Source organism: Melospiza georgiana, chromosome 1 (genome assembly GCF_028018845.1).
Source record: "Melospiza georgiana isolate bMelGeo1 chromosome 1, bMelGeo1.pri, whole genome shotgun sequence".
NCBI classification, from domain to species: Eukaryota; Metazoa; Chordata; class Aves; order Passeriformes; family Passerellidae; genus Melospiza; species Melospiza georgiana.
The window spans coordinates 82,271,979-82,290,347 of record NC_080430.1 but is presented as its reverse complement, the minus strand read 5'-3'; the positions used below and the strand labels follow the sequence as shown (position 1 = coordinate 82,290,347).

General features: G+C 39.6%; 1 protein-coding gene across 4 annotated transcripts in view; it reads right to left on the bottom strand.

Annotated features, from left to right (window-relative positions):
- Positions 1 to 18,163, bottom strand: part of CTNND2 (catenin delta 2) — a 635,183-nt gene extending 617,020 nt beyond the window's left edge. The window contains exon 1 of one of the 4 annotated variants that reach the window (XM_058042059.1): positions 17,908 to 18,163. In XM_058042059.1, coding sequence (XP_057898042.1) covers positions 17,908 to 17,944 — 37 coding nt within the window. In that variant the 5' untranslated portion in view covers positions 17,945 to 18,163. Of the gene's footprint in view, positions 1 to 17,736; positions 17,795 to 17,907 lie in introns of those variants that run through there. The other 3 variants (XM_058042075.1, XM_058042094.1, XM_058042067.1) reach the window with 3 other exon arrangements.
- Positions 18,164 to 18,369: the final 206 nt, after the last annotated feature.

Here is an 18,369-nt window from a genome sequence, read left to right as displayed (position 1 = left end):
GAACAACTAGAAAATCGGATGACAATTAATTCCCCCCTGTTAAAACACAGGGAATCACCACACAACTGTGTCTTTATAAAAAATAATGTTTCGTTTAGCTTATGAGAAAATTACCCAACCTGGAAGACAGCTAGTGAAATAATAGCTCACCCATCTATGCAACACTGTAAAATAATATTCCAAACCTCTACTGTCACATGGAAGTATTTCTATAAAGTGGAAGTTAGATTTTGTTCATGTTCTCTAAATAAAAGCAGAATTAATGGTCCATTTTGCCATCATTTTTCCAGACATCTTCCCACAAAATCCTGTCCATACAAAATATGAAGGGAAAAGAGCTTTCTGTTGAAAAACTGCCTTCTGACTTTTTGACAAAGTTAGTGCTAGGATGCCATTTTCTATACTATATAACCAGTATAGCTAGTTCTATACTGTATAATTCTTCAGATCCCAGTAGATTGTGCTCTTCAAGTCCAACACAAATATGATCAGGAATGAAGCATTCATTTTCTGCTATCATCACTTTATATCTAAAAATAGAGGATATTTCTAGCAGATTTACACAACTTCCTAAAACAAAGCAGAAGGCATTAGCTCATTTTAGATGCTTCATTATGAAAGAAAAAAATCCCAACAAAACACTCTGCAATCTGAATATTGAAGAAGCATTTCTCATCATCAATTATATCACAGAAATTCTGACTGAAGTGTTTATTTTTAGAATCCTTTGAAATTGCAAGCCATTAATCCAGAGCTTTCCAACCACTGGTCTTTTGCTGCAAACATCTCGCCTTGATTTTCTTAGGAAAGCAAATTTAAAAAAACCCACAACACACAGATTAGGGTGTCCAGGGTATACCAGGAGTAAAAATAAAAAGAAGGAATGCTATACCCTTGGCCCAGTTCTTTTCAACATGTTCATTAAGCATCTGGACGCAGGACTCAAAGGAATGCTAAATAAGCTTGCTGATGACACTAAATGGCAAGGAGCTCTTGACTCCCTTGATGGAAGAGAGGCCCTGCAGAGAGATCTCAACAATCACCAACTGTATGAAGTTCAACAAGGAAACATGCTGGGTTCTGCCCCTGGATGTATGGACAGCCTGACTGGAAACAAGATCCTGGAAAGCAGTGCTATGGGAATGTCCCTGGGGGTCGTGGTCAGTAACAAGTTGAACACGAGTCAGCATTGCCCTCGCCAACCCTGCCCTGGGGTGCATCAGGCACAGCACCACCAGCTGGGCAAGGGAGGGGATTGTCCCACTCTGTTCTACACTGGGGCAGCCTCCCCTCGAGTGCTGGGGGCAGTTTTTGGTGCCACAATATAAGAAAGGCATTAAGCTGCTATAGAGTATCCAAAAGACAGGCACAAGGATGGTGAAGGGTTTGGAGGGGAAGCCATGTGAGGAGCAGCTGAGGTCACTTGGTCTGTTCAGCCTGGAGAAGAGGAGACTTGAGGGGCGACCTCACTGCAGTCACAACTTCCTCATAAGTGGAAGAAGAGGAGCAAGTGCCAACCTCTTCACTCTCGTGACCAGCAATAGGACTTGAGGAAACAGCGCAAAACTGAGTCAGGGAAGATTTAGGTCGGATACCAGGAGGAAGTTTTTCACCCAGATATTGGTTGGGCATTGGAAAAGGCTCCCCAGGGGAGCAGTCACAGCACCAAGACAGTCTGAGTTCAAGAAGCATAAGGGAAATCTTGAAATCTCTCAGGAACACGGTGTGGTCCTTGGGGTGCCCTGCACAGGGCCAGGAGTTGAACTTGATGATCCTGACAGGTTCCTTCCAACACAGTACAAGCATTTTCTATGATTCTGTACATATACCTCTCCAGTTCCAGTATCAGACTAATTTGAGACATACTCATCACTTTATTTGAGTTAGACTGCCGTATCAGTGACTAGTGAAATGAAATGAAGACCAATTGTTAACAAAAATCATACAGCATCTGCTTCGGAGAAAACTGTAATGAGACTCTTGAAACATCCTGATGATGGCTCCTAAGGGACACTAGTCTAGCTACTGTGAATTCTGAATTTCAGGAGACAAGCTCTTGAATGTAGAAAAGGCAGTCTCAGACAAGGCTGAATGGCTCTGCACAGACACATTTACTGCAGTCTTTTGGGGTCTGCTGGAAATCATGCAAAGCTCCTTTACATCCTGAAATGCCTATGTCTTCAGGCATCATTAGAGTATTTCCTTTCCATCTGCCTGTCAAGAAACAAGCCATGGTAATTAATGCAAGTGACATCCTTGGGATGACCACCACATTCAATGAACAATCTGACGACCACTTACAGATTCCCATTTGCAGAGAAACAAGTTGTCTATTGTGTTAAAAGCAAGCATCAATGGAAACATATCAGGCCCACACCCAAAATTCTTCCATGGTCTAAACAGCTTCCATTCCTGGTTTAAAGCCTTGTTCTTCGTTCAGTATTCAGTAACAGTTAAACTGATACTACAGTCCATTAATATCTGAATTTCTTTGAGACAATGTCAACACTTAAGTCAAAGAATGTGAATTATGAAATAAGCAGAACTGTGCACAGTTTTTCAGACATGGCTTCATCAGTAATGCACAGAATGAAAAAGTCACTTCCCTCTGAAGGCCGGGAAGTTGTTGGATCTTTTCTGCCCTGAGAGCACACTGCTGCCATCCACCAGGAACTTTCAGATCCTTCTCTGCAAAGCAGCTTGCCAGCCAGCCAGCCTCAGCATATAACTGGCACAAGAGGTTCCAACCCAGGTGCAAAACTTGGCATTTTGTCTTCATTGAACTTCACAAGGTTTTCTTCTCTTTTCTCCAACCTGGTAACACGTTTCTGAACAGCAGCACAATCCTCTGGTGTATGAGCCAGACACACCATTTTATCAGTCTGGTGTATTCTCTGAGTTTTGTATCAGCTGCAAACTTGCTGAGTGTGGCTCAGTGTCCCATCACTGAGATCAGGAACAAACACAAATGTTCAACAACACAGGACAGAACAGAAACCCTTGGTGTATACTATTAGTGCCTAGCCTCCAGCTAGGTGTCATTGTTGCTGACAACAATCCTTGGGCCCAGCAGATCTGACAGTTTTCAGCCCATGTCAGTGTTCATTTATTTCCTCCATACTTTTAAAGAATGAGTATGAATCGACTATGGAATGCTGTCAAAAATCTCCCATAAAGTCAAAATAAATTACACTTGTTGCTCTTCCTTCATCCTCCATGGCCATCTTATCTCACCATAGAAGGCCATCAGGCTGGCAAAGTTTGTCTTCTCCTTCATAAATCATTATGACTACTCCCAGTCACCTTCTGGTCCTTCATATGTTTGGAAAGTGTTTCTGGGAGGATATTCTCCATCACCTTCCCAAGGACAGAGGTGAGGTTGACTTGACTGTAGTTCTCCAGATTATCCTTCTCGACAGCAGGGATGATGTCTGCTTTCCTCCAGTCCTCAGGAAATTCCCATGATAGCCATGACCTTTCAAAGATAATTATTAGAGATTTTAAATCTCACATAATTAGTAGGTAAGTAGAATTTTTAAAGTAGATGATGGGCAGATGCCATGATAAAGAGGATTGGTATAAACTCCTCCACTCTTCAGTGAGCAAATATGGCAGAAATGCATGAGAAAGAGAGAGATATCACTTTCTGTTGCTGGAATAAACTATTGCCTAGAAGACAATTCTGAAGCCCAAATCAGCTGTTTATAAGCACTTGATCAGATATGTTCTTGCATCTGTAACAGAGTCCACACCACAATAAAAGGAAAGGCCTTACTTGAAACATCCTGAGACTGCTTGATAGTTACAGATCAATAAGGAGATGCCAAACAATTTCATATTACCACGGTCATGATGAGTGAGCCCAGGTTTTCTGTCACTAACAGCATCCTGTGCCCTAAGTCAGGAAAAGCAGAATCAAAAACAAGCTAGCTAGTAGCTGAAAACATGGGAAATAAAGCCTAGAGCAAAGCTTAAGAGAGGGAACTAAGTGATGTCAGGGAAAGATGCTGAACTGTGGAACAGTCTATTGGAAGTAGGAAAAAAAAAAGATTTGTGGTCTAACCATTCTCTGAGTCTATAAAAAATACCTATACTATGGATAAAGGAGGTAATGTACTACAGTCACACACATGGGTAAACACAGTTGGGTAAACAAAAAGTCCTAGAAACCATTGGTTTTACTCTGAATTTTCTCTTCAGATTATATCTGTAGGAAACACTGTTGTCATTGGTGCTGTAGTTACCCTTTTGAGGTGTAAGTGGTTTGTTAACTCCACAAGCCTGCTGATTATAATCTGACAACCTAGAGGAACAATGGATAAGAAAAACAAAGATATGCTTTGAGCAGCTCCTAGAATAGAAATGTATAAAACCATAAGGAGTAATTTCCTTATGTACATGCTTTTAGGATAGTGATATTTAACATAATTAGAAGGCAGATGTTCTAAAATTCACTGTGAATTTCAATAGACCATGCTATCAAGGCTGACTACAAATATATAAATGGATCAGAGTTGAGTAAATTAGATTTCTCCTGTAAATTAAATTAATTTTGCTCAGCAAACCTTCTTTAATTATTACTTTGACTGAAAGAGCAGCAGCTACAAAAGCTACAACTAAAGTTTCATGGAATTTGTTAGGTTTAACACATTTTCTTTTTCAAATTAATATTGCATTAATTATGATCTTGAGAATGTATTCTATTACTACCTGTAAATTATTCCAGAACAATAAACACAATCCATAGTATGTCCAAAAATATTATATATTCTTGCCATCAAAGTAATTACCTATATTTGTTGAGATATTTTACTTTATTTAAAACTCATGAAGTGATAAAGGCAACTTTTACCTAATAAACCAACTACAAAGAAAAATCTGTGGTTACCTTCTGATCCACTGGGCCAAAGCCTAGGGTTCTCCACCACCTTGGCCCTTCTCTTTCCTTTTTGTTTCTTCTGTATTTTGTTTGTTTATTTCTCCTTACAAAATGAACACCAAGAAATTCTATATCAGAAAAGACTATATATATAAAAAAACCTTTTAAAAAGCACTGAAATATTTTCAGAAAAATATTAGAATAGCATTAATGTTTTGTGAAAGTGGAAAACAAAAGCTGAAAGATTGTTCAAATATTCTAGGGCTTACCTATGCTAGTTATTTTGCTGAAACAATCTCTAATTACTCTAACATCAACTTTACCCTTATTAAAAGAAGAAAACCTACAGATGTAGGGAATTCAAGCATTTGTCCCTCATCTCCCTGCTCTGAAATGGCTCCTTTTTGCTTGAAACAACAAAGGACTGAAAGACTGCTATTGGTACCACAGCAAGGCTTGAGCAGAAGTTGTCTGTCCACTTCTCTCTCAGTACGTAATGAAGCAATAGCAATCTTTGCCTAGAAATTTAGTACATAATGAAACAATAGCAACCTTTGCCTATAAATGAGTATAACACCATTCCTTATGCACTTTGATAATACAATAAAAGTAACAATGTAGTAAGGGACCAGCAGCAGGGTACTAGCTGATGCTTTCTAGAGCTTCATTATTCTTGCCAAAGCAAGTTCTAGTTTTGTTCTTTAAAATTCTCACAAAAAGGGATCTAGTACAGCTTACTTCTTCCCGCCCCACCCCTGCCTTGTTTACACCCTTCCAAATTACTCCCTTTTTACCTATTTTCCTTTTATTAAACAGGTAAAAAAAGCTCACTAATGAAATTTTCTGGTTTGGACAAAAAAGCCTCTTACATCACATAAAATATGTTTTTACTTGTTTTGGAAAAAAACAGCTGAAGTCAAACAAAAGTTAACTTTTATGCCACCCATGCACTGAGAGCAGTGTAGCAAGAGCTTTTTGCTTAAGCAACATGGAAAGGGCTACATGCTCTAGAAGACAGAGTACATAAGCAACCAGGAGCCTATTTTCAGGCTTGCTCCTGACCTATTTTCAGCCTCTCTTGAGTTGTTTTCCCTTCAGCAGTCTTGTTAGATAGGATTTTGAACTTTTCAGCACAAGGACCATCTGTGAGTGTGTTTTGGACAGCACAGGTTCAACAGGGCTGTGATCTAAGTATGGTTGTCAAAACACTGATGTAATACAAAATAAAGAGCCACCACAATGTTTGATTGCTTAGATGAGTCCAGTCTGTTCCTCCATCTGCATTCCTGCATATGGTCTCTCATACATGGAGCAGTTAATGAAGCTGCAGCACGCCATTTTCTAAGCGTGCTCTGGGAAGGATTTGGTTACACACCACTCTGCAGAGGCAGAGGGTGCTGGAGCACAGTCCAGCCTGTGGTGCTGTTTGCTGTTGTAAAGAGTCACAGATAGACTCAGGAGTGTTGACCTCACTCTGTATTTCAATGTGAGAAACACTGGGATATTTACAGCGAGACTCAGGGTCCAGTTCCATAACAAAATTCACCTACTGAAATTCAGTATCAATAAGAACCAAACATACCTCCACTCAAATACTGAGAAGTTTGGTTTCCTGTAGGCAGAATGGTAAGAAAGTTTGAAACAACAGCTGCAAACAGGAGTGCTGAAGGAACCTCCTGGGGCTTCCACTGTGAGCCAGCCTGCATCTAGAATTAGCAGCTTCGGGCCCTTCACAGTATCTTTCTTCACCATAAAATTATTTCAGGGGTAAAGTAGTATCATAAGCTGTAGAGCTTATCAAAATAGTAAAAAAATTAAAAAGGCAAGAACAAAATTCACAAGGCCACAGCAATTTCCAGGATATTCCACTTAACCCATTAATGACTGTTTCAAGACAACCAAATAAAAAGTCTATTCAAAAGAAAGCAGGAAGCCTGCCTGGCAGAAATAAATAATAAAGAGACAGAAAGTATTGCTTTATATGCCTGTTACACTTTGGGTAATATTTGAATGTCATCTTTAGGTACTATTAAAAGCTCTGCATACATCTTCAAACTTCAGAAGTTTTGGATGTATAAATGCTCAGACTTTAAATTGCAAGTCCCTTTTATTCTTCTCTTCTACACATGTATGAAAAATGTGAAGATTAAAACATCAGAAATATTGAACAATGTTCTATAAATTCATTCAGCAAGGTAAGTCACCTTTTTGAAGGAGCTTCAGAAGGATTCATCTGCAAAAAAGAAAAAGCTTTGTGCTGGCCTTCCTTTCTTCAACTGTTCCTGTGAAATGCAGATGTATAGCTGTGCCTCTGAAATACACTTTGTATCTAAAAACTGGTATTGTGAAATCAATCACAAGTCTCTAACCCTTTCCTTTCACAGACTGTGGACAGAAGTGCAAGCTCAGACATAACCATTCTTCTCCATGCTTCTTGAATGCATGTATATTTATTTGTGGGACATTGCCATTCAAATAAAAGTTTTGAAATAAAAATGAGAGAGAATTTGGACTCCATAAATTTCCCATCATGCTGTTAGGAAGTGTGGTAGCCACTGGAAACTCAGATTAGAGGAAGTTCTTTACTACTTTTTAAGCAAAAAATGTTTGTTTTCTTACAGTGAAACAAGAACACTACAGTAGCCATAATAGTTATTGTACAACCAACTTAAGTAGAAGGCACAAGAGAGACAGAAATCCATCACGGTCTGCATCAAGGTGCAGGAACATACTTAAAGGTAGAAAAGTCTACATAGAAGTGGTACAAGTTTTCAGTGGATGTCCCCATTCAGACAAAAGTCAGCCTCAGCAGTAAGTGGTAGTGACAGCACCTCAGCTTGCCTGTAAAATTCACTAAGAACCTTCCATGTTGGAATGATATGACTTGAGACGTGTTTTGGGTCAGCTAATGGAAGCAATATCACTGCAATAAATCTTCTACTATTTCCATGGAGTTTGAGGATGGCTAAAATAATTTTATTTCTGCATCTTATTCCCTTAAATGTGCAGCTTAGTGTAGATGACGTGAAAGAGTTAGAGACTTATAATTCACAACACTAGGTTTTAGACACAACATTTATTTCTGAAGCACAGCTATACATCTGTATTTCAAGACCGTGTCACTTTTCCATTTGTTCCATTCCTCCTGGTCAACTCATCTTTTTAATACTCACCATTCATTCTCTTTTGTTAGCAAAAACATGAATGCATTGCATAGTATATACAAATTAGACACTCCTAAACAAACCCATATGACCAAAAACCCTTTTTTTTTTTGTCACTCTGCCAGTACTATTTAGTTATTAAATCCAAAATGGAACTAAAAGACCACATTTAGGTAAAGATTTATTAGAAAAGTACTTGAACAACATGGATACTTGAATGTTATTATGAGAATATTAAGCCCTTCAAAAATCAGGAGTCCTTGCTTCTTTATTACAGCATTTTACTGGAGGCATGCTAAATACTTTATGAAAAAGTGAATTTAAAACAGCAGAAGGGGAAGAATAAATTGCTTTATTCCCAAAAATGCTTATTTCCATAAACTCAGTCACTTGTTTTAGGAGATCTGTACAACTTCCTAGAGAGCAATTCCATTTGATGACTAGCATACTACACCATCAGGTAAACTGGAACTATACTGTTCTACAGGTCACAAAGAATCTTTCAATAAGAAAAGTTAGCTAAACCAACTTCTATTCTGATCTTTTCCTTCACTTTCCCACTTCACCATTTTTATGTCCACCAATAACTCATATATTGACCAAATAGTATAAAAACTATTAACTGCTACTGAGTTTACTTGTCCTACCTGTTTTATAATAACAGTGCAATAACTGCAATTTTCTTTAAAAAACCCCCAAAACCAGCAAAAGCCTCCACCAAACAAAAAAAGCTCAACCAACAAACCAACCAACCAAAAAACCAAACCAAAAACCACAAAACAAAAGCCACTGAAAAACTCACCCCAGCTGTTTCATGACAAACATGATCTTGTGGAATTACTAAAGAGTCAAATGAAAGAAGGCAGAATGAATAGAAAAAAAAAATTTTTACTAAGGGATACCTAGTAAAACAGAGGGGTCCCATGGAATCAGTTTTATTTCTGTTACCAAATTCAACAAGAGTACAGCTGGGTTTTGCCTGGGGGAGATGACAACACTACATTGCTTTTGAGATTAATGTGCAAGTTGTGTAATGTGCATGCAAGAGGGGAATTTTTACATTTGACAGAGGTGCAAGTAATTCCATATGTGTTTAATGCACAAAAATATAATATATGCATGCATGCATTTCTTAAGTTCAAACTCTATTTTGCTTATCTGCACAAGGTGTTATGTTAGAACTGATGCACTTTAGTAAATAAAATACTTCCAAAAATGTATTTCTGAAAGAATTTGCTAGAAATTTGCTAGACTGGATCAACTACCTGGGTTAAGAGATCGAATTTGCATCTTTGCTATTCATTGATGACATGACAACATAGCAGTTATGCCTTCCAGTCTGTCCCCCAGTCCCCACATTCCCATCCAGCCTTTTATTAGTCTGCTATAACCAGTATCTCAGATCTTTTCCTTTGCTTTGAACACTATGTACAGCAAAAACAAACAAACAAAAAAAAAAACCCAAATGAAAACTAAACAAAACAAACCCCAAAATGTAAAAGAAATTTATATTGCAGACTCTTTGGCTCCTTGACAAACATCATAGCTCCAAGTCTGTTCTGTCAATAGATCACCAACAATCTGTCATTTGGGGACCTGAAATATTTCCATCACCACTGATCAAAAGCCAAGTAGTTCCTCCCTGGATATTTTTAGGGGGAAGAGAGTCTCAGGCAGAGCAATCCATCAGCAATGTCAGCCTGAGGACTCCAGTGGGCAGAACACAGCTGTGAAGGGAAACCTGCTCCCCCTCACTGGTCAGCTCCCCTCTGAGTAACTAGATACAGAGACTTCACACACAAACAGGAAAATCAGGTTCTTTGAAGTGGCTTCGTTCAGCCAGATTTCCAATTAAATGACACCAGCATCTCCAGGAGTCAGGGACGCCAGGTCTCAAAAATCCGAGATGTCCCAAAATCCTACGGGTAGGTCAAGTTTATGTTGCACCTAACTGTCACCATCAGGTATAGTGCATTCTTCAAATACCAGTGTTGCACTTGCTCACAAAAAAAAAAAAAAAATTATTAAGTACAGAAATTTTATTCTGGAAATCAGACTAAATTACTTTACATATCTGTGTAAAAATTCTACCCACTCTAAGCTAAATTGAAGGCATTAAACATGATCAAAACCTGGAATTTTGGTTTACCACACAAAACCAGATGTCTCCTCTGCTGAGTTCAAATACTGTTTTTCTAATACACATGAAATAGAAGTAGTATTTATTATGCACTACAAAAATATCACTTCTCTTACTGACTGAAAAAAAAACCAATACAAAACAGCAACACCTATACATGCACTGTATCGCCAAGACTTAGAGATAGAAAAGTAAGAATAAATAAGCAGATTACTCTTGGTTACTTATATGTATAAGGTATTTATGGAGAGGGAACATGTAAGCCAACTAATCAAAACTCAACCTCAAGAAAAGCAAAGAAAAAATGTAAAGCTTACATTTTACACCATAGCTTTCCACTTCATTCACATACATTACTTGCTGAACAGATCTATGCTACATAAGATACATGGAATATAAGGAAATGTTTGTTCCTTGCTGAAATGAGGAGTATTAGCCATCGTTTGGGTGCTCATTATGAGAGTCTGCATTGAGAATTAAGTGCACAGGATCCCAGTGGAAACTGGGAACTTCCATGGTTTGACCAGAATTGCATGCTTTGGAATTTTTTTAATTGAAAAAACTATGTAATGATTCATATTAGGAAGAACTATGTACCTGAGAGTATTAAACAATTCCTTCTCGGAATAGTGCATTATGCTTCACAAATATACCATGGCTTCATGAAACCAAAGATTTTTTTGGTATCATGAGTCTGCTTTTAATGCCAGTTCTTAAAATGTGTGATTCTAAATTTATGCTTTGATTAGACATGCATGTTCCTAATTAAGCTCAACCTGTCCATTCTTCTTTGAAGAGATTAAAGTCAGAGTCCCCCAAGACTCCTGAGGCTCTGTGCAATAATTTACTTGTTCTTGGTAAAGGCAATAGAAGTCAGAAGTGAAAAATAAGTGCAATAAGCTGCCAAGCTTGTCAGAAACACCTTCAACCAAAAATACATACTACTGAATCTATAAAATCTGTAAGCGACTATCATATTTATTATGGCAGAAAAAGAGAAATTGGTGTTGCCTATCTCCTACACATTCAACTGTGGGATGATGTAAGTCATCAGTAAAATAAATGTATGTGCTGTAGCTAATTCCCAAGGTCTCTGGCAGATTGCAACTCCTTTTTTTTCCCCAGAATGGACCAAACTTTATCGTCTGAAAATCATACAGGCATAGCTGAGAAGGATCTGGAATTAACCTGGTGAGCTGTAAGCAGGAGAGGACTTCCAAACCTTTTACTCAAAATTCTTCTACTGGGAAGGTTAACACAGTTAAAGGCCAGAAGTAAAGAAAACAGAAGCCAACAGTCTTCTGTTGCTTTAATTGCAACGCAAAATTTGAGAATGCATTCTATATTTTTGGCACATACAAAGAAGAAATGTGTAGCAGCAGCTTACTGACCACAGAGAGAAACACAACTTCCCTAGGCATTGTTCTGGGAAAAGGCTGTGAGAAGATCAGAGAAAAGAATGAGAAACAATTCTTATCTTAACTCACTGCACCTGCTATTGTGAACATGTGGAATGTGTTATTGAGATTTGCTTACCAAAGGGTGGCTTCTTAATTAGCCAATGATGATGGTGTTTTAATTAAAGGACCAATCAAGTACACCTGTAGCAAACTAAGATATAAAAGAGCAATAGATGGAGTCTATGTAAGCTATTACCTGCCTGGAGGCTCCCTGCAACGATAGAGACGCACTATCACACTTCCAAGTTTTGCCCTTTGTACCATCAGATGACATACATCAGCACTGCAGTGGAAATCCACATATAAAATCACATTATTTTTCTAACTCAGGCTTCAAAACCATTTGCAGCAAGAACTCTACAACTCATCAATTACTGTCAGCCTCCTTCATTAAAGCACAAACTTTTAAAAATACCCAGAACTTTTTTGCTCTATTCACTGCATTTCTAAGCACACTAAGTCAGACAAGGTTAGGCACTGAACTGAAGGTTCAGGTTACCATCATGAGGTGATCAAGGATACAGGTGTTTCATCAGAAGTACTCAGAAAGTATCAAATATGACTAATCGTTTTGTTAAATTTTTTCAAAATGCTCACAGACTAACCTAGATTTTGATTGGTAAGAATTCACTAGATGTACCACTCTATATTTAGTACCTACATTTTTTAGCAACCCCAACTCCAACTTCCCACGAGACTTCAATTTTCTCCATCACACAAAATCTCACCTACTACGGTATCACGCCAAGCTTAGATGATGCCATTAGGCACATTAAAAAGTTGTCCTGAAGCTTGTTTGGCATAAGAAATGTGAGAAAATTATAGTATAATTAATGTCTCCAAGTACCTGCTTATTTAAAGAACTGACTGTGACAAATGTAAATACAACAACAAGGTTTGTCCAGGCAAGATTTACATGTTTAATCCTGAGGCATTTTCACTGTTGAAAACCTTTAAGTTGTTGTTTCCTTAGATAATCATTCTCCGACCTAGCTTTCTGCCTTGTCACTCTGCTTTTCACTGAATATGAACATCAATATCTAATGTCATGACATTTTTCACACAAAAAAAAGAGCATGAAAAAGCTTTTTACTTCCCACATGCCAAACAGGTAAAGCAACAGTCAACCTCTTGTCAAGAAGAATAAATTTTTTTGAACAAGTAAATTTGACTGGGACAACAACAACCTGCTTTTGAAGAAACCAAAGCCAACATCCCAGGATTTGATTAATTTATGCCATCTTAGAAAAGTTACATTCTTTGCTCACATAAATCTAAAACCATGTGTACATTTAAAAAACAAAAAACCAAAACAACAACAACAAAACTAACAAAAAACACCCAAAACCCCACCTCAAACAAACAAACAAAAAACTATAGCCACTTATAGATCAGCTAGGATATCAGAAGCATACAAATTCATGAATTCCAGCATTTAGGTGGAAAACTGTTAAGAACAACTAAAAAGTTCATATCCTGTTTATAACATTCAGTCATGTTTTCTTGCCTTTCAGATACCCAGCTTCAAAAACTGTAGAACTGTCTTGGGAAGCAGGAATTAAAATACCTTGAAACTCATTGTCTGGAGCCTTGAATTACCTCTCAGACCATCCTTGCTAGTCACCCTTCCAAACTGCTTGCTGGTTCTGATGGAAAGCACATACTTTTACAGGATGAAGATTACAACCTATAGTCATCCTACTTAGCTAAAAGGTACAGCAATTTTCTACCAGAAGACTGAAGCTTATTCCTAATTATTTTCCCAAGCATCTTAGTAATTTGAATGAAGCTATCTAATATAAATCTAATATAACAATGTTTAAGGATTAAGCCTTATTCAGTTGGTTTAAAACAATCAAGGATCCCATCAGAATATATATTTACACTACCTGTTTATCTCCTTTGGCTCCCTTCAAAAATTCAGCCTTAAAGGGGTATCTTGGCTACTTAATTGAATAACAACTGACAGTATTTGAACAGGAAATGTAGCCATGGCTGAAAAAAGAATATGTTTATGTTACATTAAGCAGGCAAATTTAAGTTACACTGTCAGTAAAAGTAATTATCTTGACCAAAAGGAAGTTGCTCTACTGTGAAGACTTTCGGGAGATGAAGAAATCAATTGTAAATTTGGCAAGGAAAAAAGAGTGGAAGACAAAACCTCCAAAAACATAGGAGGGGAAAATGCAAAATCCTCCTCTGCACAAAGTTTTATGTAAAGTCCCTTTGAATCTCAGATGTTCTTGATTTTGGATGCTACAAGTCAAACTCTATATATTTGTGGCTTCTTAAAATGAATTAAAACAAGTGGAAAATAATAGTTCATTATATAATGGAATTATTACTATTAACACAATAAACTGATACAAAATGTAACATCGAACACGGTTATTTTACATATATGAGTTTTGGAAAGTTAACACCATTTTGGCAGCTCTGAGAAGTACAAAGTTTAAGTTTCATTAGAAACCTGGGGGATTTTTTGTGGGAGTTTAGGTTGGGTGGTTTCTTGGGGTTTTTTTTCCAGAAACTTTAATAAAATAGGCAGCAACCAAAAGGACAAGACAATTCATTTTGCTCCATGCTTTATATGTCTTATAAGTTATTGCTTATTATTATAATAGAATTTTGTAAAGTAGAATAGGCAGATTAAGAGCCAGTAGGATGCACTAGAACTTACCATGCCAAGAGCAATTTAAACAAATATTAAATGCTTGCTCTCATGGATAATGAAATCTTTCTCTGTTTCTTAGTTCTAGACTAAACTGGCAGTTTATATAAGAAAAAAAAAATCTATTAACATGGCAACTGGTTTACATAGAAACAAATAGCATATTTCCTTTTCAATACTACTGAATTTAAATTTTGTCCAGCATAATGCCAGACAATCTGGTCAGGCAATCTGCTTTTACAACCCATTCACTACACAAAGTTAGCACATCCTGAGGGGATAGAAGAAATTGTTTCAGTGTGCCATGGTGCATTCAGATTTCTTTCCAGGTGAGCCTAACTACCAAGAAGCCATCTAGCCAAAGAGTTGTGTGGTTCTGCAGTGTGTGAGCAGAGGACTACTTACCTTTCCTGCACAGAGACTTCCTATTCCTATGAGAGAAAATACTTTTCCCAACATACCCTCATTAAAAAAGGCCAAAAATACATGTTTTTCCTGGTATAATATCTTCTGTCATGACACAAGCAATCTCTTCTTTAAGCAAATGTGGTTCAGTCCTATTTGAGAGTCATTCTGTCACTTAAGAAATTAATTTTCCATATTTAAAACTGCTGCCTCTATTAAGGTATATTGTTGACTTGTATGTATTAATAATTCTACTACTAAACTTAATATTGTACAGGTAAATAGGCATCCAAAATTCATCCTCTAATGGGATCTTACTGGGAACTTCAAAGAGAAGAAACAATCACTTTCATTTTTGTCAAACTTCAGCTGTAACTTCAAATATCAAATTCTTCCTGACTTACAAGCACAATCAATGAGCATCAAAACCACAGGTCCTTATTTAAGTGAAGAGTACTGTAATAATGCATTTTCCTTATCTTGCTGATACTCCTGAAAACAGTTGCTTCTAGGATAGAAACAGATGCTTGAAATCCTAACAAAGATATGCTGGAATTTCCACAAGTGATCAGCTCTAAAAATCATATCACACTGAACCATGAAATAGAAAATGTACCTGAAATTTAGTGCAAAATTTAACACTCATGAGTTCCGCTGATTCTGTTATCTGCTCCATTTACATGCCAATCTACGCCCCTGCCTAAAAAGGCTTTTCTTAAAACGCTTAAAATAAACTACTCCAGCACTTCTTTCGTAGCATAAGTTGATTTTACACGTGTCTTGAGCAACAAATACTCAACACCAAACCATAGTCATTAAATTGCTACCATCTATTAGCAAAGGTAAATTATACAAATCAGAATTATGCAAAACATTTTTTTTAGTTGCTATTTCTATTTTGTGCAACTGTCTGTTAGAGTTCATTATGTGAGGATCAAATTATCTTGGTACTGCTATCAAAAAAAACCCACAGCAAAAGTCAGAGGCTTGTGTCACTGATGAGCTATTTATTGCTTTTAACATCTCTTAAGGCACCTGACAAACAGAACTCGAGAACTGTTGCTGGAATCCTCTCCCAAAAGCATCTTTCTTATAACCCACAAAAAGTCATGCAACTGGCATTTGGAAATAAATACTTAGCTTCCTTACAAGCAGCTTTGGGGGGTATTTCCCTCGGTAGGTATCCATAGCACAGCCCGCTACTCCTTTTTCTTCCCAAGCCTCTCTTATATAACAGACTGCAAAAACCATCTCTGAACAACGTGATGATCAAGATGTGATCTCCTCTTTTGGAACTACAACATTCAACATAATCACGTTCAACCCAGTCCCGAGCTATTAATCAACTTCTTACTAATGACGATGATCGATCGCAAGTTCTCTGCAGTTTTGCAGCTGACAGTCAAGGCTCCCAAAGGATCGTGTCATTCACAGACTGAAAGGAGACAGCTTCACCAACTCAGCTCAGAAATTAGTCTTACAAGGGTATTTGATCATCGTACAATGTTTTGCTTAAATATCACAGTCATTCCAGGTGGTTTGGGTTTAGTGTTGGGGCTCCTCCCCAGATAACCTGTGTAAAGGCAACAAAAGCCCTAAAGCCACTTGAGTCTCAGAGGCCCACAAGTAGGATGTACAGCAGCTTTCTCTGGAGACCTGCCCTTAACCCCTTCGTGCCACATAATTTATACACTGCCAGCTAACTAGGCTGTCTGAAAAAGATAAACCCAGCCTACATGAGTTACATAATCAGTTCATTTTTTAAGACAGGATGAAGTACATCCCGAAGTACAGAGTGATTAAAGATGCTTTTCCCTCTCTTGATTTTGCAAGAGACACAACAGACTTACATAAACTCCGTATAATTCTGGGTTGTCCTCCCTCTGTCTTGAGGTACGTAAGTCTTGACGTACCCTATGGAAAGGTTTGCTACAAAGCACAGCTCAGGCTGACTCACTGTTTTCACTTTACATATAGGCTACCCAGAAAGACTTCGAAAATAAACCTGCAATGTGAAGTTTTTACTTTACCTTGTTACTGCCAATAAAAAGGCATACATGTTTTAAGGGGCACAGATATCAGTTACTACAGCCACTAAAGTTAAGAGCTGGGTGTTCAACAAAGAAGCCTATTAATTTCTAAATATTTCTCTAAGTTTTGGATTTTTCTTTTCTGTAAAGCATAGGGTTAACCATGACACCCTGAATCCAAACAAAGCACACCCTAACAAAGTATAAGAAAATGTAACAGCACAAGATGCTGTATTACACTCTTCCGTGTATTGGTCCTTCCAGTCCCTCCAGAGGAAATTTAACATGGTTTCTAAAATTATCCCTCTAACGGGTTTTTTCATTTTCCTCCAAGATCCCCGGCCAGATGAATTTGTGTATTACATGTACCGCCTGTGCCGCTGCACCTCCTTCCTCTGTGGTGACTTGATTCAGCTGAAGCTACGATTTGACCGATCGATGCAAGCACATTACACACCAGAATAAGAGTAAGGTAAGGGTAGGGGAAAGAAAAGCATCTCTTCTTTCAGCCATTAAATATAGATCAACGAAACATCACCGCGCACATCGCGGCTCCCCTCCCCACCCCCTCCGCCCGCTCCTCGAGCGCAGCATTTCGCAGACGGTGCCTTCAAAGGAAGAGCACACACCCCACACACCCCTCCGCGCACACACACGGACACACAGACACGCAGCACAGACACACAGAAACAGCAGCAGCCGTCGCTCGGAGCCGCCCCAGGGCGCGGGCTCCGCGCAGGGCCGGGCGCTGCCCCCGCCCGCGGCTCCCCGGGCCCCTTCATCTTCTTCTTCCTCCTCTTCTTCCTCCTCCCTCTCCCTGGCCCATGACTTCACCGCCGTAACGAGCACATTAGTGCAGGGCGCCGGGAGACACTGTGCCGCGGATGCCCTACATAAGCGGCGACTAACGTAGCAAGAAAGGGAGGAAAGCGATGGAGGGGGGAGGCCCTGGAGAAAGAGCCATGAGGAAATAACGCACTTTGTTACCTTTCGGCGGAGGGCATAAACACCGCTCCTCGCAGCCCAGCCCAGCCCGGCAGCCTCGCCGAGGGGAGCAGCGCAGGACCCCGCACCAAGAAGAAATATCACGCAGGCGGGAAGGGTGTGTGGGGGGGAGGGGGACGGACCTGGCACCATTACGGTGCCTGTCGTACTCACCGATCGGCGCCGATTCAGCCTGCTTGCTCCCAAACATATACCAAAACCCAAGAGCAAATCCTCAGTCCGCTAAGCGAGAATGAAGCGGGGGAGCGGGGCGGCGGGGGGGGGGCGAGCGACGGCTCCGGGCTTCACCGCAAGGTCCTGACCTTGCCCAGCTGCAGCATCTTCGGCTTGCCCCCCCCCAGGGCGTGCGTGTCCGCCCGTGTGTCCCCGTGTCCGTGCGAGCGCGCCGATCCGGCTCCGAGGGGCTCGGCCGCAGGACAGCTGCCCGCTGGCTGCCGGGGCGAGGAGGGCTCGGCATCCACCGCCCCGCCGCTGGGGCGAGGCGCGGGGCCGCTGCTGCGGCGGCGGCGGCTGGGGCAGGCTGCGCGGCGGCGCCGTAGCGCAGCGCGCCGGGCGGGCGCACCGGCCGCGGGATGTGGCCGAAGGAGACACAGCCGCCGCCGCAGCATCTGCCGC